The sequence below is a fragment of the Lissotriton vulgaris genome, chromosome 1_1, assembly GCF_964263255.1.
Source record: "Lissotriton vulgaris chromosome 1_1, aLisVul1.2, whole genome shotgun sequence".
Lineage (NCBI taxonomy): Eukaryota > Metazoa > Chordata > Amphibia > Caudata > Salamandridae > Lissotriton > Lissotriton vulgaris.
In genome coordinates, this window is record NC_141685.1 from 1627609739 (window position 1) to 1627633929 (window position 24191).

The 24191-nt window shown below is 44.7% G+C and overlaps 1 protein-coding gene across 8 annotated transcripts in view; it reads left to right on the forward strand.

Moving 5' to 3' along the window:
- The window catches only part of SBF1 (SET binding factor 1), a 1591024-nt gene that overhangs the window by 436774 nt on the left and 1130059 nt on the right, over positions 1-24191 (forward strand). For all 8 annotated transcript variants that reach the window (XM_086918836.1, XM_086918839.1, XM_086918838.1 and 5 more), the window contains exons 7-8: positions 4207-4339; positions 12003-12111. In XM_086918836.1, the coding sequence (XP_086774962.1) occupies positions 4207-4339; positions 12003-12111 (242 nt within the window). The remainder of the gene's footprint in view (positions 1-4206; positions 4340-12002; positions 12112-24191) is intronic.

Genomic DNA, 24191 nt, shown 5'->3' on the forward strand with positions numbered 1-24191 from the left:
GGATATCATCAGCTATCCTGAAATGTCACGAAAAAGCGGGAAAGCCGCTAGGTTCTAAGGTGCATGCACATTCCACGAGAAAGATGGCGACTTCAATGGCCTTATTCGCAGGAGTGGCGCTGCCTGACATCTGCAGAGCAGCAACGTGGAAGAGTGTGCATTCATTTACGAGACACTACTGTCTAGACACTGCGTGGAAAGAGGACACGGCAGTGGGACAAGCTGTTCTGAAACGTCTTTTTCAGTAAGGTATGACATAATGGCATGATTTATTGTCTATGCAGTACTTTGGTTTGTGTCAACATGCATTTATCGTATTTCTTATATACTGATGTGTATTGTTATATCATTGCTTTACGGCAGAGCTTCCTTCTTAGTTCTGTCCTGGAAACGCTACAAATTTGGTGAGCACTGCTTACTACTCTGATACAAGCATGTGAATCTATGAAAGATGTAATGCTGGAGAAGGAATTAGTTACTTACCTGTACACTATAGTTCTCCAGTATTATCTTTCATAGATTCACATGCGCCCGCCCGCATCCCCGTTTCTCAGGCAGAACCTGTTTCTCGGTATTTATCCATGTCTCTCACTCGGGGACGGAAATCTGAGGCAGGAAGCTTCTGCTGGGGAGTGTGAGGGCAGGGCAGCAATGCTGATTGGCTGGCTTTTGGACCAAACAAAGAAATGGTCTGGTTACCAAATAATACAGCCCCTATGGGGATTTTCTATGCAGTTTTTTTTCTCTATGATACTGCTTGGTCATTCTGTTACCGTGAGACTCCCACCATGACGACGGGGAAGATACAAGCATGTGAATTTATGAAAGATAATACTGGAGAACTATAGTGTACAGGTAAGTAACTAATTCCTTACAAAACATAACATAGACAAATCTGCACTACAAAACAGAACATAACGCTAAAAACAGGGAGTGCAGGGTTGGGGAGAGAAACACACGAGAGAGAGAGAGAAAGAGCAGCGCAGGATGGGAGAGAAGAAAATGGACGAGAGAGAGAAACACGGGAGGGGAGAGAGGCATGTAAGAGGTCTGGGAGGGAGCGCAAGGGGGTGTAGCGTGACAGGAAGCAAACAAGCTGGGCAACAGAAAAGGAGACACGGCCTGGCAGCCGTGAAACTGAAAGCACGGCCTGGCAGCCGTGAAACTGAAAGCACGGCCGGCCGGTCGTGAAAGCCTTTGATGCAGCAGGGGGTGGAGCGGGAAGAGCTGCTGGCGGCACCAAGCTGGGCAACAGATGGCTGGCGATTTGATGCTGTGCACGCGCATTTTAACCCTTTCGATGCTCATGACGAGCTCAGCTCGTCATGATGCACAGTTGAGCTGTGCTGATGACGAGCTGAGCTCGTCATAAATAAAGTAATAAAGCAATTTCCAGCACAGGGGGGGGAAAACGCCTAGCAGCCAAGGTGTTAACTCATTGCGCTTGAGCATTGAACTAAAAGCGCACATGCACTGCATCAAATCGCCAGTCTAGTTAAACTCTGTTTAAGCCCCTATAGTCTTGCAAGCTCAATGTGCATGCGCATTGACAGGCGAGACCTAAAAAGTAGCTTTCCTAATTTCAATTCTATTGATGGGAGCTATGTCAATATATTATATTCTCTTAATTATATTATAGTCTCTCCATCTTTGTTTTTATTATCTGCTCACTTAGGCCAATTTGAAATGTTTTACCTCATCAGTGAATCAAGGACTTTTATTGTTCCAAATAGTTTAATCCAAAAAGGGATTTTTAAGATTATTTGCTCTTTTGCTCTACAGAAAAAAACGAAAAAGCGAAGGGATGCACCTTAAGCAAACCAGTCTTGGTTTTGCTCAGACAGGAACAGTCCAGTCATATCACCTCTCAATGGAAACAAAAGCAGCCCCAAAGTGTTTTCACATTTTGCGTACTAGATTCTTCAAGGTAAAATCCGCTCGCAAAGGGGCAGATTCTCAAAATCTGCCCCTTTGCGACCTGTATTTTTGCATTTGGGATGCATCATCCCAAATGCAACAATCGCAAATTAAGAAATTGCAAAATTGCGATTACTTGCATTTAAGGAATCTCAAATTGAGATTCCATAAATGCAATGCATTAAAATTTAAAAAATAGCGATTTCGCTAATAGGGCTTGCAAATTACCATGAAGTTGAACGTCATGGTAATTTGCAAAAACTTTGAAAAATGCACCCCTGCACCCTTGAAATCGCATTCTCAATTTGCGATTCGCTAATTGCGATTCGCAAATTGAGAATGTCTTCCCATTCATTCCTATGGGCCTCTAGGCCCATAGGAATGAATGGGGAGGTATTCCTTAATAGCGACTCGCTCCGCAATTAAGGAATTTTAAGAAATCACATTTTTTGTGTGATTTCTTCATGCATTGCATTTTGCTATTCCTTAATAGCGAATCAGTATTTTTCGCTATTAAGGAATAGCAAAATGGGTTCTAGATGCATCTGGGGGTAAGGCCCTTTGTACTTAGGGAGTTTCACAGAGAAGAAGAAACAAGCATTTGCAATGCAATAGGTCTCGCATTTACGAAAGTTTAAGCTATTGGCATTATAAATGACAATGCCTTTATATTTGTTTTAAAAACGAACACAAAAATAAAAGGCATTGTTATTTACAATGTCAATAGATCAAACTTGCGTAAATGTGAGACCTATTACATTGCAAATGCTTGTTTCTTGTGCTATTGGGGATAATAAAACACTGTTTACTTTGTTATCCATCTAAGAGGTTCTCGGAATCTCTTGAGCTTCTATACACAACAACACTGTTGTCATTTTGACCAGATTTTTTTTGTTTGTCCCACAACACTGATATATTGCTTGTTCTGTTAAGGCGCGTAGACCGCACTTGACAAGCACTCCGAATAGCAATTGCTATCCTCAGGACCTGAAGAGTGTAGTGTGACACAGTCCAATATCCTCTTCACTTGCCTGCTATAGATTGAAAACTGGCCCATTGTGTTTGAGCAATAATGTTTGTGAAAGGTATGAAGTGACTTCCTTGTAGCGGCACTGCAAATTTCTGCATGGGTAGATTTCTTAAGAGAGTTCCAGCATGTGCTTTATTTTGTAGAATGTGTTGTAGCACAACCAGGAAGACGAAAGTTAGCCTTTTGATAGTAGGGCACAATAAAAGTTACATTCTGTATGTCCCTGTATGACCAGAACTATTACGACAAAAGTTACTTAATCCCTTATTCATCCTGTCATTGTAATGTGTGAAGTACCTCTTGACCTACTCAGTTTATATAGGCAGTTCCTCCATTAAGTAACTAGTAAGATGAATTGATTTATTGACAAGCTCTTCAGAAACAACTCTAGGCAGGAACCCCAGTTATGTGCTCAGAACAAATTTCAACACAAAAGCCCATTGTGTGATGACGCATGATTTCTGATTTCATTAACTCTTGTGGAAGAAAACATGCACATAATAAACTGTACTTCCGAAACGGAGAGTTATCACTTTGTAAGTGCATATCCTGCTACAGGGCTGGCTGTTTCTGATACTATTTTTGGCTCCCAAAAAATGGGGGAGCTTTTTCAATTGTTGCAGTTTATCAGGTAATTTTCTATGAGCTGGATAAGTTCTTCCGGGTTACTGATGTCCTGTTTCCAAACATGAAAGCCAAAACTTTGTACAGTGACTGTACCAGGGAAGATAGTAATACCTTATTATGTACAAATTAGGTTGAATAGCAATCGCACCTATGAGTCCTTTATCAGTAGCATTGTAGAGGGTATACGTAAGGTTACGTTTTTCAAAGATTACATCCACGAGGATGGATCATATGTGGAGATTGGAATTTATGGGGTACAATTCCAGAACCCAAATAATATTATAATAGAGTTGCTCTTCAGGCAAATAAAGTGAATGAGGAAGAATTGTTAAAGAATGTTGTTACAGAATATCGGATAGCTGCACAAATCCAGAGCATGAAAGGAAAGCCATCTTTTAACAGGCTGTTCACAGATAATCATGTAGCTATCCTTTAGTGGTTGTGTCTCTTCCCCATACACCCAAACCTTTTCTCCCATTCCTTATACCTCTAGTCATGCCTTTGATCTTTGCCACACTCTTCATTTAACTAATCATTTAGATGGGTTTGCTTTCTACCATGTTTCTGTGTGACGATCTATTTTGCAATCCTTCCACATTTCCTACCGTATCAATTTATTTTTCTTTTTTCAGGAATTCATAATGTCCTTTCCCTTTTCTGCGCTGCTCTCACCGAACACAAGATCCTGTTTCTTTCCAAGAGTTACCAGCGGCTGACTGATGCTTGCCGAGGTCTGATGGCGCTCATGTTCCCTCTAAAGTACAGGTTAGTATTTCAGGGTTTGGGGGAGCAGATATATTTATTTGTAACATGGGTTCAGATTTTCAGATACTTGACACTTGTCCAAGGTTTGTTTTGCTCCTGTGTGCGTAAGGCACTGCAGTTCAATGTTTGGAATCAACCAGTGCTTTACTAGTACTAAAATTGTAAACCTACAGGTGGAGCTTCAAAAACGAGGAACAGAAACATTGTGTGTGTTGTACCATCCACAAGTCTGCCTTAAGCTTTTATCACCTATATCTGTGTCAAGAAGTAGCCATCTGGCGACACAGTATGCCTGCCTATAAATGGCATGGCTTATGTGAAATCCCACATTATGTCTAAGAAGTACTGTGGCAGTAAATAATATAAACTGTAGAGTAATATGGGGGGAGAACAACCAAATATTTTAGATTTTAAGATGATAGAAATGTAGGTATTTTAATGTATCTGTTGTGCAGTGTGTCTTCTCCCATTTAACATAGAACGCTGGAATAGATATTGATATACCCGGGTTAGTTGGAGCCCAGCAAATTGTATGGCATGGTTTTTTAGTTCTGTTCCTCACTCACAAATGCTGTATTAGTAATTAGGCAAGCTACTAGGCAAATAAAGCTGTATTGAGTGGGGAGCATTCAGAAATGACAGCCGGGTGATATTTGAAAATGGTGCCCTTCATGGGTAACAAAGTTGGCTGCAAGCCAATGAAGGCTAAACTCTTGGATCCTTAGAATGCTGTCGCCCTTCTCAGATATTAAGTAAGGTAAGTTAAGTTCTGTTGTTTAGTGTGTAATGTAGCCTGCAAAGGAGAGAAAGTGAGAACCAAGTGTCCTTCATTCTATGAAGAAAATATAAGATTATACAATTTGACCTTTCCAGATATTTCAAATGTGTTGCTTGTGAACCCCAGTTTGTTGCATTGGGGTTTGAGGATTGAAACTGGTAAGTTCAAGGCATGTGGGCTGCTGAATTCATATCTGTGCATAGTCCGCCACCTAGTGTTGGGTCCGGATGATTGCACATTGTTGTCCTGGAAGAGTCTTCGAAGTATCACGAGATAGGTGGCTCCTCCCCTGGACTACAGTGCGCATGGGCATCGCCTCCATCCCCAGATTGTTTTTTTCCGCCATTGGGTTCGGATGTGTTTCGGTTCCCTCTGTCGGAACCGTTGGTTGTTCAACTTATACTCGAGACCAAAAGGTCTTTAGGCTGGGCGTCGGTATAGTTGCGTGCGGGTTTCTTTCTGACTCTCAGCTCCGATCTCCTACTGCCCTTCCACGTGCTTTGGCGCGGACGGGCCTACACTACACCCTTTGCTATGGAGCGGACTCCATTCAAGAAGTGTCCGCTGTCATTCTAAATATTCACACCTCGATGTGCACCCCGTGTGCAATACCTGCTTGTCACCCGATCACCGTGAAGACACCTGCATGGCGTGTTCGCAGTTCCGAAGTAAGAAGACTCTAAAGATTCGCCGGGCAAATCGGCTACAGGCTCAATTGTCGGCTTCGGCACCCCCACCAGACGACATTTTCCAAGAATCTGTTGAGGGAGAAGACGACGAGCAAGGTTCGGACTCGAATCCCGCATCCGAGGGTGAGACCTACGACGCGGGTGAGGAGAACTTTGACGAAGTCACCGACGAGGTAGGGGACGACGATCAGGTTTTTGCCACGATGGGAGATAGCTCGGAGGACGAGCATCCCCAATCAGACTCAGGGGTTATTCCCCTTCATACGGCCCAGGTCGAGGGATCGCCTTCGGGCCTTACCCGAGATCTAACTATAAGTCCTACGTCCCCGCCTTCGGGCCCGGTCACGGACATTTCTAAGCCATCACTTATCGTGAAGAAAACGAAAGTGAAGCCAACTGGTCTCACACCCTCGGATGCGAAACCGAAACTGAAAGTGGCGTTGGTGAAGAAGGTTCTGGAGGCGTCAACTTCCACAAAAACCAAAATGGCCGACTTGAAGAGCCACGCCAAAATGGCCGACTTGAAGAGCCACGCCAAGATGGCCGACCCGAAGCCCTCTGGGTCGGCGCCGAAGGTGAAGGCCTCCGGCGCGGCTGCGTCGGCGCCGAAAGGGGTCGTGGACCCGAAGACGGCTCCGAAAAGGCGTCAAGACGACGGCGCGCATAGCCATGGGGCGTCGGCACCGAAAAAGAAGCCTACCGGAGATCAGGCTCTCGGAGAAGAGGGGTCGCTCGGGCCGGTTCAGCCCTCGGCAGCCTTTTCAAAGAAGGTGGGGGAATCCCTCCAGCGGATCCGACAGTCCACTGTGGTTCCCGATCAGGACACTGTAGTGCCTCAACCCACACCTAAGACTGCTAAACAGCAAACGCCCATTCGTTTTACCCTTCCACCCAAGTCGGCGCCGAAGGCCTTCGCGCCTAAACAGGGCGGACACTCAAAGGAGATATTGACGCCGAAAGCTGCCTTGGTGGTGTCGAAGCTTCGGCTCCAGCCGCTTGCGGCGGAAGAACGTCGTGAAGTACTCATCGACGCGAACACTGGGAAACTGTCGCTCCTCAAACGTAAGATTACGTCGGAGCCGGCGTTGGAACCTTTTAAGATCCCACTCAAGAACAAGAAGTACTCTGAGGACTCTCCGGTTCTGGTGGAGCCCGTGTCCCCACAGGCCTTGGAACACTCGCCGACGCACTCCCCCGTGGCTGATGCGGACGAGGAAGATGCCGAGTACGACTACCCTGCGTACTCGGATCCGGAGGAGGAGCATGTGCCTTGGGCCGCAGGAGGTGACACAGATGACCCGCAGTCGGGTCAGGACACTCAACTTTTCGCCGCCAAGACGTCCCCGACGGAGGACTCGGCGGCCTTCAATGCCTTAATAGAGAGAGCTGCGGCGAACCATGACGTCGAGCTGCACTCGGACCCCGTGGATGCGGACTTCTTATTCGACACCTTCTCTGTAGCCGAAAAGCAAGTCAAAACGCTACCAATGCTTAAAGGGGTGCTGAAACATGCGCCGGAGGTTTTCAAAGAGCCCACCCGGGCACGGGTGGTCAACCCTCGCATCGACAGGAAATATAAAGCGGCGCCCACGGATCCCACTTATATCAAGGGACACTTGCCATTGGACTCCTTGGTTGTTTCCAACGCTCGGAAAAGGGCGAATTCGCAGACTACTGGTGACGCTCCTCCCCCAGACAAAGAGTCGAAGATCTTTGAGGCCTCGGGCAAACGCATTGCTGCGCAGGCAGCAAACATCTGGAGAATATCTAACACCCAAGCCCTGCTTGCACGTTATGATAGGGCACATTATGACACATTAGAGGCCATTCTGCAACACTTGCCTGACCAATACAAGGAGGCGGGAGAGATGCTCATTCAGGAGGGTAAACTCATTACAAATGCATCCATCAAATGTGCCCTGGATGTGGCAGACACAGCCTCAGGAGCTATCAATACCAGTGTGTTACTTAGACGCCATGCCTGGCTCAGAATTTCGGGGTTTAAACCCGACATCCAAACCACGTTGTTGGCTCAAACAGTGAATCCTGACCATTTGTTTGGCCCTGAGGTGGATGCCTCCCTGGAAAAAATGAAAAAGGATACCGAAACTGCCAAGTCAATGGGGGCTTTACAAAGTCAGCAGTTTCGGGGTGGTTCCTTTCGTCGCTCAAATTCAAAAGGCACCACGAGGGGACAGGCATCCCAGTCCACACAATACTACAAGGGTAACACCCAACCCTCATATAACAACAAGGGTAGAGGGGGTTACAGAGGCAATAATATCAAAGGCAGAGGACGTGGAAACAATGGCTCCAGGTCCACCACCACCAACAAACAGTGACGTCTTGTGACTGCCCCCCGACCACACAACACCGGTCGGGGGGAGACTCCAGCAGTTCCTGCCAGCGTGGAAGGCCATCACCACGGACAGGTGGGTGAGGTCCCTTATCCAGTACGGGTACTGTCTAGAGCTTACATCCATTCCACCGGACATACCACCAAAAAGCCGTCCTATGTCCGGCGAGCACTTGACCTTGTTGCAGCAAGAAGTTCTCGTTATGCTGCAAAAAGGGGCGATAGAGCTCGTTCCATTGCAAGAGCGGGGAACAGGAGTTTACTCCCTGTACTTTTTGATCCCCAAAAAGGACGGATCACTCAGACCGATCCTGGACCTCAGGCCCCTGAACTGGTACATCCTCTCGGAGCACTTCCATATGCTCACGTTGCAGCAGGTGCTTCCCCTGCTTCAGCAGGGGGATTTTCTGGCTACGCTGGATCTGAAGGATGCTTATTTTCATATTCCCCTGCATCCTTCCCACAGGAAGTATCTCAGATTCACAATCTTAGACCAGCATTACCAGTTCAGGGTCCTGCCGTTCGGGGTCACCACAGCACCAAGGGTATTTACAAAATGCCTGGCGACTGTGGCGGCGCATCTACGTCGCCAGCACGTCCACGTCTTTCCATACCTGGACGACTGGCTCATTCAAGCAAATACAGAGCAGCAGTGCGTCGACCACGTGTCACGCACCATTCATCTCCTGCACGATCTGGGATTCTCTCTGAACTACCCAAAGTCCCATCTCCAGCCCGCCCACGTGCGACAGTATCTGGGAGCGACAATCGACACTCTAGCAGCCACTGCGCAGCCGAATTCAGTGAGAATCGCCAGTATCCAGGCGCTGATCCAACGATTCAGACCCCAACACTCGCTTCCAGCGAAGGTGTTCATGCAGTTGATAGGCATGATGGCCTCCTGCATCTCCATTGTCCCGCACGCGAGACTACATATGCGCCCGCTTCAGGAGTGCCTAGCACGTCAGTGGACTCAGGCTCGTGGGCAACTGACAGACCTAGTGTTGGTGAGCGGTCGGGCATACAACTCTCTGCATTGGTGGAATCCACAAAACCTTTGCAAGGGCCGACCATTCCAAGAGCCTGTCCCACAGATTATCCTGACAACGGACGCCTCTCTCCAGGGATGGGGAGCGCATGTACTCCATTACACTGTGCAGGGACTATGGACACTACAGCAAAGGAAGATGCACATCAATGTGTTGGAACTGATGGCAATCTTCATGGCCTTAAAGGCGTTCAAAGTACATCTGTGCAACAAGGTCGTGTTGATCCGGACGGACAACATGACGGCCATGTACTACATTCAGAAGCAGGGAGGCACACACTCTCCGCAGCTGTCTCATCTGGCTCAGAGCATGTGGAAGTGGGCCATTCAGAGGAACATCTTCCTCATGGCGGAGCATCTCCCGGGCAAGGACAATCAAATGGCAGATCTGCTCAGCAGGCACAGCCATCAGATGCACGAGTGGGAGATACATCCATCAGTACTCCAACCGTACTTCCAAAGGTGTGGTCATCCAGAGATAGACCTGTTCGCCACAAAGGAGAACGCAAAATGCCAAAGCTTCGCCGCCAGGTTCCCACACCCCCAATCACAGGGCAATGCGATGTGGATGAACTGGTCAGGCAGATTTGCGTACGCTTTTCCCCCAGCACCTCTGATACCGCTGGTGGCACGCAAGCTCAGGCAGCACTCGATGACTCTCATCCTGGTTGCTCCGACGTGGGCTCGCCAACCATGGTACACCACGTTTCTGGAACTCTCCGTGGTACCGCATCAAAGGCTTCATCTCACTCCCAGCCTTCTGACGCAGAGCCATGGCGACATTCAGCACCCAGATCCGCAACAGCTCAACCTGGCGATCTGGCTCCTGAAGTCCTAGAGTTTGGCTACCTTAATCTTCCTTCTGACTGCATGGACATCATTCGGGAGGCAAGGAAGCCCACTACTAGAGCTTGTTATGCGGCTAAATGGAAGAGGTTTGTCATCTACTGTGCTAACCACAACATTGACCCGCTAGACGCTTCCATTCAAAACATCATCTGTTACCTTTTTCACCTGTATAGATGTAATCTAGCGTACTCTTCCATCCGCATTCATGGCAGCATACCTTCAGAATAGGCAGCACCTGTCACTCTTTAAGGTCCCTGCTATCAAGGCCTTTCTGGAAGGACTCAAAAGGGTCATTCCACCAAGGACCCCACCAGCTCCGGAATGGAACCTCAATGTGGTTCTTACAAGGCTGATGGGTCCTCCCTTTGAGCCACTGCACTCCTGTGAGCTCCAGTTTCTAACTTGGGAGGTTGCGTTCTTAGTAGCTATTACATCGCTACGGAGGGTTAGCGAACTGCAGGCGCTCACCATCCAAGAACCTTTTCTTCCAAGTACATGCTAACAGGGTGGTGCTCCGCACTAACCCTAAATTCTTACCCAAAGTGGTTTCACAATTCCACATGAACCAGACAATTGAATTGCCGGTGTTTTTCCAAAACCCAGAGACGCTGGCTGAGCGCATGCTCCATACCCTTGATGTGAAAAGGGCCTTGATGTACTATGTAGACAGGACAAAAGATTTCCGCAAAACCAAACAGCTTTTTGTTGCTTTTGCCACGCACCACAAGGGAAACGCTATCTCCAAAGCGGGGATTGCTAGGTGGATAGTTAAGTGCATCCAGATCTGTTACGCTAAAGCTAAGCGCACTCTCACTATCCCACCAAGGGCCCACTCCACCAGGAAGTTGGGGGCCTCTAGGGCTTTTCTAGGTAACATTCCCTTAGAAGATATCTGTAGATCAGCCACATGGTCTACCACACACACTTTCACTAAGCACTACTGTGTAGACGTGCATTCCAAACAGCAGGCAGCTGTTGGTCAGGCTGTTCTAAAAACGCTTTTTCAGACTGCTGCAGCTGGCACGGGCGGCCGCAGATAATGAAGGGACTGCTATGTATTCTATGCACAGATATGAATTCAGCAGCCCACATGCCTCGAACTGCAAATGCTACTTACCAGTATGCATCTGTTCTTGGCATGTAGGGCTGCTGACATTCATATCGCCCACCCTCCTCCCCGGCGCCTGTAGCAGCTGCAGTATTTATTCATATATACACATATGCTCATAGCATGGTCATCACTCACATTCTTCACTCCATCTCTGCCAATGGCTAAAAACAATCTGGGGATGGAGGCGATGCCCATGCGCACTGTAGTCCAGGGGAGGAGCCACCTATCTCGTGATACTTCGAAGACTCTTCCAGGACAACAATGTGCAATCATCCGGACCCAACACTAGGTGGCGGACTATGCACAGATATGAATGTCAGCAGCCCTACATGCCAAGAACAGATGCATACTGGTAAGTAGCATTTGCATTAGTTGTACATCCATATGGCTCTCATTAGGACACATTGTTCCACACGACTCATTACTCCACTCCGTGCATGATTCCTTTTTAGCTAGGATTTTAGTTAAGGTAGAGAGAGTATAAATCTGGTGCTTTACAAGCAGTTCAGGAATAATTTGAGATAACAGTGCACCTTTCCTGCGCTAAAGTATTAGTGAAACAAGGGTCTGTGGTGTACAAAGCAAAAATATATCTAGAATACTGTGGAGACCCAGGTTTGAGGCAGTGATCTGGATGTGAAAAAGTTGTGTAAGAGTATTTCAGAGATTTCGTATCCCCCTACAAACACTGGGCTAAAAATAAAAATGTGCCTGGGAAAAGTTGTGCCAGTGAAACCCCCAACCACAGGGTAAAAAAAATGTGCATGGGGGCAATTGTTCCAGAGATTTTGTGTTATGGAAACGAGTAATACAGCTTATTTTCTTACCTCAGCTTCACATACGTGCCCATTCTACCTGCACAGCTCCTAGAGGTCCTCAGCACGCCAACGCCCTTCATCATAGGTGTAAGCTCTCTCTTTCACACGGAGACTCAGGAACTGGTGAGACCATTTTATTGTTTCTTGCTCTCATATAAGACACCCTAGAGAACGTGAAATTATACTTGATGTTCTTCACTCTTTTAAACGTGGTGCTGTATTCATAATGATCAGTTATCTCCCTTGATCTGTGATGTCCATAGTGGTAGAAGATTCCATTTCTATCTACCCTTTTGTCAGTGAGGCATACATTTATAAATAATCCTTTCACCACTTTCTGAGTGTCTGTAATTAACTTGTTTCCTATGTACCATGTGTAAAGGCATCATCTCATTGTAAATATAGATTCTGAAGTGTGTATTTAGTAATATCTTTAGTAAATCCTGAACTTCTTCTGCCTACATGAATAAGGCTTGTGTTCACAGTGCTTCTGGTCTCTGAACCATATCATTGAGAACAGAGATTATCTTAATAACTGCTTCTCTCATTTATACAAAAACATGGAAAACCTTTCTTCCTCCAGCATTACTTCTTGCATAGATATACATGCTTAGAATCTTCCTTGTAGTCATGGGAGCCTCCAGTACATATTAAGTAGTGTGAGGAGAGAGCGGTTGAAATTGTTGACACGTATGAATACCTGGGAGTATGGTTGGGCTGTAGAGGGCTCATCACACTGCACATAGACGCCCAGGAGGTGGCAGCAAATTCTCTAGTGTAAGCTTTCTGCAAGTGACATAAGTAAATGTTGAATCTTGACCTATGGCCCCTCCTAAAGGTGATGGGCTGCAAACTATTACCCACCATTGCCTATGGAGCATCGATATACAGAGAAAAGCTGAAAAATTGGTTGGGCAGGGCGCAGTCCACTTGCTACAGAAGTCATTTCCCTGCTAGACAGCACCTCCCATGCCCAAATTCGGCTAGAATTGTGCCTGTTTTTGCAGCACCTGATATTGAAGGCAAAATTCTTGGCCTACTGTTTTAAAGGCAAGTAGGCGAAGAATAATGCACTAAAACATGTAATTTGGAAAGGAATAAGCATTCCCCAGACCAGCTGGCATAGTTACTTAAACCTTGCACAGGATGCTTTGTAGGCCCAAGAGATGTGTTCCAGCGACCTCCTAGCCTCCCTAGTCTTAAAACGGTTGTTCAAGCAACCAAAACGAATTTTGAGAGAACAGAATGTGCAGGCCTTGAAGAAACTGGCCCATGGTGCCTGTGCAGCAACACTGTATGATCCAGAGGCCCTTCCAAACTACCTATGTGGCAAGAAGGTGAAATTTCAGCTGATGAGATTAATATGTGGGCTAATCCCCCTGAAAACCTTTAAGGTGCCTGTGCTAGCATGCCTGAGAGGCGAATAATCGCAGCTAGCGGCTCGCTATTTGAAATGTATCAAATCCGCTCGAGCAACTCCTGTAAACGGAGTGGACACTGAAGAAGCAAGCTATACAAATATGCTCCCAATAAGTTGCCCCCTCCCCCCCCCTCCCCACCCCCCTCCTGCCCCTTCGAGCAGGGGTATGGAACACATATTGAACATTATCTGGATCCTGAAACAAAAGTAAAGCCGGCATTGGAAAAATGATTTGGCATGCTTAATTCTATGAGGTGATCTGATCTCTTGCAGGACCCTTAGGATGTTATATAACATTTTCAACAGTACAGGCTCTCTTAATTGAATTTCTCAATTAAAGCGAACACTTTAGGTATTAGGTGTAGAGGTGATCCGACCATTCTACGGTCCTGATGGTCGGTGGGAGAATTTGCTGTGAAGGGTGAGACTCTCTTCAAATAAATAGCAGGTGTTCTAAACCATGTTGTTGCTGTCTTTCCTTTGAATGGCTCTAGATAAAGAATTAACCTGCGAAATGTGTCGAGCTTGCTACAGTGTTTGTTTGGAGGGCAGAAGCCTGCTTTTTGAAAACATGGACAAATGTGCATAGGGTCCATGGATCCCCCGTAAAAAAATAAAAATGAAGCGCGGGCTTCTGTGCTTGTTTAAAAATTAGCTACCTGGGGAGGCCAAATCCCGGGGTATAAAATATTAAATTTGATGGGGGTTCAGAGGGGCCCAGTAGCCTGGGGACCGCCATCCCTCAGAGCTACAAAATAAACTTGTGGGGGGGGGCTCAAAGGTACTCCCCCAGTAAAATTCTTGGGTGGGGGGGCTTAAAGGCCCTCTCCAGCCCCGGGGACCGCTAATCTTTGGGGCTTTCAAAAAAATGGGCGGGGGTGTGGGGGGGGGGGCTCAAAAGTCCCTTTAAGCTCCGGGGATCACCACCCTCTGGGGCTTTTTTAATTGTGGGAGGGGGGGGTCGCGTGGCCCAAATTCTGGGGCAGTCGAGGGCCCTGGGGAACACCACTCCCCAGGATCGTCTCCTGCTGTGTCTCGGGGTGCCCACCCCCGGAACACTGCTGTTTGGTATGGCAGGGCGGGAGTCGAGGTTCCCACTCTTGTCATGGCAAACTTGAGGGCATATTAACAAGGGCCATTTTGCCGCATTTTTTTTTAAAAGGCAAAAATGTGGTGAAAATGATATCGCCTTGTTTACTGTTTAGGCGTATATACAACGTTGGGGAACGTGGGTAGAGCCCCAATGTCTCCTAGCCAGTTCTCCGTGTCCTTCTGAAGCCGCCATTACTTTTCCACTCGAGGACCTGCTAATATGCAGCTCCCCATGGGGGAAAAGCAATCTGCTTTGCATTTTGAAAGAGAGAGCAGGTTTCCCTGTTCTCGCTTTCAATTTCTAAACCAAGTTTGCTATGGCAGGGCAGGAACTTCGGCTCACACCCTGCCATAGCAAACAGCAGTGTAGAAAAAATCTTTCGGTAAGACAAAGAATTTTCAAGTCCATTATCGCAGTTTTAGTGGCTGTTTGCTGCTGCTAAAGCGGCAATAATTTTAATGCCGTCCTTGTAAATATGGCCCTAAGTTTTGGAATGTTGACAATCCCGTCTTCCTTTTAAATAGCCACAAAGTATTTAGTGAAGTGCACACTGTGAAATGTGAAGCAGCAGTGTCTGATTGGGATCGATAAAGAATTGCCCATTTTTGAGTACAGAGTGGGCAAATTGTACATGGGGTTTTGTAACGACAGTGGCTATTGCTTGCGTCCTCTCTTGAGGTTAATTTGAAGAGTTGTGTACTTCTTTTGCTCCTAATGTACACAGTATTCTGTTGTCTCTGTTTGCTTTCTCCTGTGTTATGTAGAGGACTTTGGATAAATATGACTGTTTCTATACAGCCAGCACCCTTGAACCCTACCCCCAAACTGCTTACTCCCTCTTACCATAGTAACAGTTCATGGAACACTCAATTGAGCACACAGGTCACAAGTTAAGCACACAATGTTGTTAATCCAAACAGTAAGTGTGTTTGACTTTTAAAATGTTTCTATAGGAACTGTTAATCGCAGCTACAGCCTCTGGTAAAGAGCTGGTAAAGAGTTAGCCTCGGTATTACACTTCTAGTTATCAAGATCATTCTTATCTTAGTAAAACTTTGAGCCCCGTCACTTATTCTTTTACAAATTAAGGGGTATCATTTTAACGGATTCCTTGTAAATATGCCCCCAAGTACTATGTTAATGTTGCATGTGAATTGGGCGGGGAAGGGTACAGAGACGTTTTGTAGTTTAGGAGACGGACGCCTTTCAGAGAATTATTTTCAAATTGTTTGAGGATTTCGAGGCAACTTAAGTCCGGGAATTGTCATACTCGGGATCTTTATTTTAATATGCAGGGTGTACCTTGGCCGTCTCTGAAGCCTCCGTGGTGCCAGGCAGTGCCTTATTTGTTTTGTAATCAGACGGACAGTACTTATGCTGTTATAAAGTGAATCACTCCTAGAACTCTTGTAGTTGTATAATTACTCAGGATTTATGTGCCTAAGAGTTACTTACATTATTTTTTGTAGGTGCGCTGTAATGTTAAATAGTTTTGATTCTCAAATCTTCTCTAAGCAGATGATGATCACACTAAATAATAGTCAAATGTTGTCAGAAAAAGAAGACTTATACACTCGGTTATTATTATTTATTTTAATTATCCTTTATTAAAACAAATAAATAAATAGAAACATAACTTTAATATAATGCTATAATAAACTAAACGTGAGATAGACTCCAGTGGTAGTAGCGTAGGTAACCTGCAATACAAAAATGAAACATGTCCTTAAAATTAGATCGATGTGATTGAATGAGGTGAGAGATTACATCATTACGGAAGGCAAGATCGTTTTTTCTCACATGCACACTCAGGGTAGTGCGCCCCTCCCCTCCCGCAGAATCACCCTCAACAGGAGTCTGTAGGGCAGCGCTGGTTGTAGGCTTAGGCCTATCTTATGGTATAGATGGTGTTTAACCCCTTCCCTGCTCATGACGAGCTCAGCTCGTCATGAGGCACAGTGGAGCTGTGCTTATGACGAGCTGACCTTGTCATGAACAAGTATAGATCTTACTTTCCAGCACAGGAGGGGAAACCACTAGCAGCCAAGGTGTTAAAATGAGACAGACATGTGACTGAATGAGGTCAAATATCACAAATTAACATAACACTTGGCAATATTGCTTATTCGCAGGTGTGCAGTGTGCCTGATGCATTCCACCCCTCTCGTAGGCCCGCGCTGAAGAGGTGTCTGTAGGGAAGTGCCTGCTGACTCAGTTCAGCAGTATGGTCCAGTAGGTCTTTAAAATGATTTAGAGATGCGACAGAATGAGGTGAGAGATCACGTCATTATGCAGGACAATATCGTTTGTTCGCACCTCGTTTAATTGAAGTCCTTGTGCACCTAGGTGGCTCTGCTTACCTTTTGCAAACACTGCATCTAGCAGAGGTTACAACTTGAATATTGGTTTGGATCTATACTGCAGACAGTGTTAAATTCAGCCTTAATTTATTCATCTGCAGTGTGGACAGCAGGGTTCATAACTTGAAAAGAGAAAGAGAAACCGTGTGAGAGAGAGGAAGAGGGAGAGAGAAAGAGAAAAAAAGACATTGAAAGTGTGATAGAGAAAGTAATAGATGGAGCAGGAGGGGTAGTGTTGATACTGGAGAAAATCTTCGCAGCTCACCTTTTCGTCACTGGTGTGTGGTCAACCGTGTGCCGGGTTATAGTGCACCCTCAAGTTTAGTGATCTGAAAGATAGTATACAATTAGTAATTGCAGAGTACATACAATTGCACATATATATTTCTGCGTTACGCCTTTGCACACCCAGGCTACTGTATTACATCACACCCCACTGCAAGGAGGCGTCTGTGAGCTCTTTTCCTCCCAGGGTGCTATACCCCATGCATTCCCACTGAATAGCGGTGAGTTCTCATTACTGCGCACCCAGACTGCTGCACCCGATCCACTCCCAGTGTCCAGAGGTGAGTGCTCTTTCCAGCGCACCCAGACTGTTGCAACCTATCCATTCCCACTGCCCGGTGTACATTCCTACGCACTCAAGTTGCTGCACACTATCCAGTCTCTCCGCCCACAGGTGACTTCTCATTGCTTCTGAGACAAGCTTCTCTGCTCACCTTGTGCCATTGGCGTGTTTCAAAGAGGATCCACCACGTGTCGAAGCTACCTTATTACTCGTTGTTACGATGGCCACGCATCATCGCATATTCCTCAAACGTTGAGCTTTGGAGGTGTTGGGGGGGAGAGGGGACGCCAATTTGTGAAATACAACCTGTTAGATAAAAAGGATGATAAGATATTGTGTCATTTGTTCATCAAAGGAGAGAGGAAGTGAGAGAGTGATTCTGAAAAGAATATTCGCAGCTCACCTTTCTGTCACCGGTGTGTCTTCCACCACGTGCCGGGACATAGTGCACCCTGAAGCTCCACATCTAAAAGATAGTAAAAGAAAGATGTTATGATTGGTAATTGCCACTATCTTAATGTGGAGTAGAATAACATCGCCCTTTCATACATCTTCCCACCCCCAATAAAAATACAACCATTTGTACAGTTTTAACTTGTTTAATGGGCTTCGATTTATGAACAATTAGTAGAGTAGTAATGATTTCCATCCTGTTATAGAAAACAAGTGGTGTGCTGTCATATATGTGGTTTCAATCATCAAGCCCGTGTCTGGGCACAATAATTGAAACCTCATGTGCTATTGGAGTCTATTATTCGCAGCAAGCGCGTAATAGATATCAATAGGCCATTGTCGGAGTAATGCGCCTGCCTCTGGCCAATTGCGTGCAGTCTTAACTGGGGTGGCAGAGTGGGCTAAAGAACGGTTATGGATTAAAGCCAGATCTTTTGACTGGGTGTGAGTGTTTGATTGATTTAGATGCTCCGTCCATCACCACCCCCTTTTGTACCGCTTTTGGCCGCCATAAGTGTGGCAGGGTATGATCAGACGTGAGTCCCTTGCTCACTTTGCCACTGGATTCAAGCAAGCCGGGTTGAAGACGGCTGGAATGCCAGAAACCGGTCCTTGGAAGCTTGTTTCCGGTCCAGGGAAGATATGGCTTGGCAGTTCGGGCTAGACTGTTCCCATGAGGCACAGGGTCAGACTGATTTGCATATAGCCATGTCTGAACTGGGGTGGCAGAGTGGGCTAAAGAACGGTGATGGATTAAACCCAGATCTTTTGACTGGGTGAGAGTGTTTGATTGATTCAGATGCTCCGTCCATCACCACCCCCTATTGTACCGCTTTTGGCCGCTTTAAGTGTGACAGGGTATGCTCAGACGTGAGTCCCTTGCTCACTTTGCCAGTTTCGCTTTTTTGTATCCAGTTTGCTGTATCACATCTACTCTCTCCGGTGCCCACCCTGGCCTCACTGCTCACCTTTTTGCGGATAGAGCACCTTCTACATCATGCAGTCCCGCTCTGCCACCAAGAAGTCTCACATTTGTTGCTGAGTCTTGATATCACTATGTTCCTCACCCGCTTAGTCTTTGCGGTACCACTAACTCGGTGACCAAAGAGGCCACGCATGTGGTGGTAGGCCCCTCTGTTCGTTCGTTCGTTCGGGCCTACATGAGGCGGCCGAACCACCAGGACGGGCCATCACACCGCTTGCGATGGGAGCGACTCTAAAATGGCAGAGCCCGTGCGCCCAGTCTTTTTTATTGGTAGGGTCACGAGTGTTGTGATGCCTGTGCTGACTGGATGGGTGTGGTGTGGGTGTATACCAGCCATGAGGGAGTGTGTGTGTGCCGTTCTGACAACTAGACCTGGAACTAGCAAATCACTGCAATGAAAATCTGGGTGGTGTTGTGTTTACCTGTAAGCGTAAGCGGAGTGGGCTGGCCTGACGTATGCCAGTGCAGCGCGAGGCTGTGAAGAATGACTCCGGAGCTATGGGTGTGGCTCCGTCGTGAGCTATATCAGAAATCAACTGATTCGGGTGTCTGTGTTGTAGTGCTGCCGTCACCCGGGTCTTAAACGCAAATGTATCATTATGTCTGTCAAGTCCCACAACATGGTCAACATGGAAGGTACGGGGAATCACTGACCCTACATTCATCCATAGTTCCACACATAAAAGATGGTGGACATGACGCATTTCTGTGATTATGAATGTTTATTGTACATTCAGTGGAGTGTTGTAAGGTGTAGTAATATAGCTCTATGAAAGCTTTAGGTTGCAGTTTTTGGCACATGAAGGGCAGCTAATATATATATATATACGTATATGGTCACTAGGGTATACTGTCGAACTTGGTGCTGGAAATCCGTGTTCGAGCCTTGGAGTCGCGTCCACATCCTGTTATTGTAGACAAATCATGTAATCTACGCGTGCCTGAAAATGTACTGTAAATACGGTGCTCATGTAAATCGCTGACATAGTTTTGGGTTGACTTCACGCTATATAAATGTGTGTGTAGATCTAGAAATCACTGAGTGGGTTTTTAGAAACTTTCATTGGTGTGTCAATGGATTCAAATATAGTACTCTGTATTTTACAGTGAGTGATGAAAGGTTATACTAGTGTATGATGAGGTGTATCTGATTGTTACGTGGATGATGTCATCAGTGATGTCATTTGAGATATCATCAGTGATGTCACTGACCATGTCATGAATGATGTAATATGTGACATCATCAGCAGTGGATTGCGGGCGCGCGAGTTAGTTAGTGCAACTAACTATAACGGAGGAATTTTAATGGTTTTGTATGAGTGAAATGTCCAGCTAACTATAACACCCCTGAAACCTATGTTTGTTTTTGGTGAATTTCTAAGGTTTTTTAAATGATAATTCCTAACTATAACATACCTGAAATCTGTTTTTTTAGTAAAAAAAAAATAAATATATATATATATATATATATATATATATGTGTGTGTATATATATATATATATATATATATATATATGTAAAAAAAAAACATGCAAAAGCAAATCAAAAACGGATAACAAAGCTAAACAATATTTCCAAACTAATGGCCAAACTAAAGAACAATGACTCAGTGGTAATAAACCGGGCAGACAAAGGGGGCAATATTGTGTTATGGGACAAAAAAATGTATAGAGAAGAGGCGAGCAGGCACCTGAATGAAGTGGATTTCTATGAAATTTCCAATGGGACACAGGTCTTAAAAGCTAATGAACAATATAAAAAAGATCTCAACAAATGGACAAGAGAAGGCCTAATAACAAAGGATGAAAACAAATTCTTAATGAACAATCACCCTAAGCTGCCCACGTTTTATTTGATCCCAAAAATTCATAAGGGCACCAATCCACTACAAGGAAGACCAATTATATCTGCACAGAATAGTACTTTCGAAAACATGTCGAAGTACGTGGACTTCTATCTACAGGAATTTGTCAGGACATTGCCCTCTTTCATACAAGGTTCTAGAGACTTTCTTGCCAAACTGACTAAAGTAAAATGGGAAAATGAATACTTATTGATTACTTTGGACATCAAGGCACTTTATACATGTATCAAACACACTGGCGGTCTAGCGGCAGTAGAATATTATTTGAATCAGCGTAATATTGAATATTATGGTCATAATAAGATGTTACTTGATATGATTCATAGATGCCTCTACAACAATTGATTTTTGTATGATGGTATAGTATATAGGCAAAAACAAGGTGTTGCTACGGGGGCATGCTTCTCCCCCAGCTACGCATGTTTACATGTGGGCTGGTGGGAGGAGCATGTCCTCAGGGGGGAACACAAAGCCCTGTATGATTGTCATGTTGTACGTCTATGGAGATTTATAGACATATTTATTATCTGGAAAGGCACAGAGATGGAGGCAGTTGATTTTATGGAGGTTATTAATAACAACTCATGTAACCTGGAATTTACTCACCATATAAATGCCACCACCATAAGCTTTCTTGACATTCAAGTCAATATCACAGCAGGGCAAATAGAAACAAAATTGTTCCAGAAACCAACAGCAGGAAATACCCTGCTACATGCCTGTAGCTTTCACCCTAGCCACACCATAACTAGCCTTCCATACGGTGAGTTCCTCAGAGTCAAACGAGCATGTAGTACAGTCTCGGCATGCGAGGAAGCTTTTGTGCTTACCAAACGCAGACTATTAGAGAGGGGTTATAAAGAAAAAAATTTAAATGCTATGTTGCGAAAAGTTGCCTTGATCGAGAGAGAAACTTTACTACAGTCCAGAGTAGATAGCAATACTCAAGCAATTTCCCTGAGTATGAACCCAGATGATGAAAGAGAAAATCTGGCCAAACATGTAGGTTCATTTCAACTTTCAGTAGGCAATCTAAGACTATCCAAAAAATTGTCAATAAAGAATGGCCTATAGTGATGACGAACGGTATTTTGAAAGACATGTATCCAAATAAGCCCAACTTTACTTTTCGCAAAGCCCATTCAATGAAATCAGACTTGGTGAAAACCAGTCCTGAGACCTTTAATAAGGATAACTGGCTCTTATCTCGTAATGGTTTTTTCAAATTCTCCTCTTGCAGAGCTTGTAAATTCGGCTCTAACACAACATCTTACACAAGTGCATTCTCAGATCAACCCATAAAGATAAAAGGGTATTATACCTGTAAAACTGAGTATGCTGTATATATTTTAACTTGTGTTTGCGGATTGAGATACGTCGGAAGCACCAAGCTACTGGTCCAAGCTAGGATCTTTCAACATCTAAGGGCCACAGTAAACTCGGACCCTACGTATCCTGTAGCCAGGCACGTTAAAGCTGAGCACGATGGTAATTTAAACGTTCTCTACTATTTCGTGATAGATCATATTCCTGGTACCAAAAGAGGAGGAGACAGGGAAAAGCAACTGCGATGATTAGAAACCAGTTATATAGTTAAATTAGAGACCAAGAGTCCAGGGGGCCTTAACATCTGCGAAGATTTGCGCCACTACTTGGGGTGACTCCGAGATAATATGACTGTTTACATCTACACAGGATCATTTTACATGTAGAGTTAACATTGTGAAGCAGAAGCGTTTTATGGTTTTGTATATGCATAGAAAATTTCTTGTGAATGAAATATAAGGTTTTAATCCATATTTATATATTTATATTTTTTATACGGTGTTCTTAAATTTAGGGATACTGTGTAGTTAATAGATGATATAATTTATGGAAACCTCAGATGAAATACATGAAATTCTATCATCTATTTTTAAGCTATAAATGTAAATTGCGGACTTTAATAAATTCATACCCCAAATGACAATGGTGTGAAGATACACATAAAAAACTTTGAATTTTGATTCGTGGGCAAACAAAAAATCATGAGATTCATGTCACCAAAAAAGAAATTGGAACTAACAATACGTGTCTAGTTCACTATATGGTACTTTGTATTTGCACAGTTAAAAGTTTATTGAATTGCACATGTAATTAATGCAGTTTTGAATTTTAGCCTTTAAATTTTAAATCATCTGTCTCCCGAACCCTTGATCCCTCCTTTGATATTTTAACGAAACTCTGAAGCACATTTTATTCCCTGCTGGGAGTAAAATCAATAGAACTTCGAAAGTTATAACATTTTGAAAAATGTTTTTTTTGCACTTTGCACATAGATGGGTGAAACTTATGGACACAGAAGTATGTAAAATGAAATTACATTCCAACAGCTTTGTGATCTAACAGTGACACTATTTAAACAGGTTACATTTGATTTGACAGGAAGAGTCAAAAATGTTTAACTATTCTGCACTTAACATGCAAATTATATCTCCGTTCAATTAAAATATAAATTTTTGACCGAGAATTTGATTGCACAGGAATTTACAAAATGCACAGACAGTATTTAAATATAATCCGTTTTATGTATATGTTTTCCGCTGTTCGACTGCTTAATACTTTAAAGGTATTTTGTTTATTTTTACTACTGTGACCTTGGCCAATCACATGGGGTCTAGTTCTTTTAAAAAATAGGAGGGCTTTGTACACTTATTACCAGCGAGCAAGGCGTCGGGGAACGCCGAAACGCGTTTGGTTTGTGGCACAGCAATGCACTAAAGAAAATATGAAATAATAAAAAATAGCAGCGGCTGCTGAACAAAAAACGAGTCCGTCTCTCTCAATTCCTGTGGAAGCGTGGTGAGAAAGGCTGCGTGGAGAGTGGAACCCGGATTCACATCAATGAGGCTTGACTCTGCCTCCTACTGGCGGACCCCTTCTTGAAAAGCGTCAGGAACATTCAACAAGTCAAACCGGAGCAGCAGCTCAGGAGAGCTTTTTCCGTTCCAAGCCCCCTGCATGAAAGAAAGGAAATGGTGAACTTTCGACAGAGCGAGTTCGGTGTATCGACATAACCTGGCGAGTCGGAGGACGAGCATAGGAAGTGCTGAAAACACTAAACCGTGAGTTGCAAATCCACCAGCCTCTGCATAAACGTTTATTAATTGCAGGTGAGAAGGTCGAGGGCAAGCCGCGGCTTTTCGCGTGTTTTACAGCAGCAAAATCAAAGTCAATTAATTCCTTTGTGTTCTACTGCAGCCTCCTAGAATGTTCTAAAGAACAACTAGAGTGCTATCAGTCCTACTTATTACAAAGGTATGGCACACCTGAAGCCATCTTGATTGGAATAAAGTGGTAACATTTAATTTAAAAAGGAACAAAATGAGGGGGTATATTTTTCCATAGAAAGTATGATTAGTGCTGCAGAAAGAACAATTAGGGCACATTTTGAGTGACTTCTCAAATCCTCTTCTATTT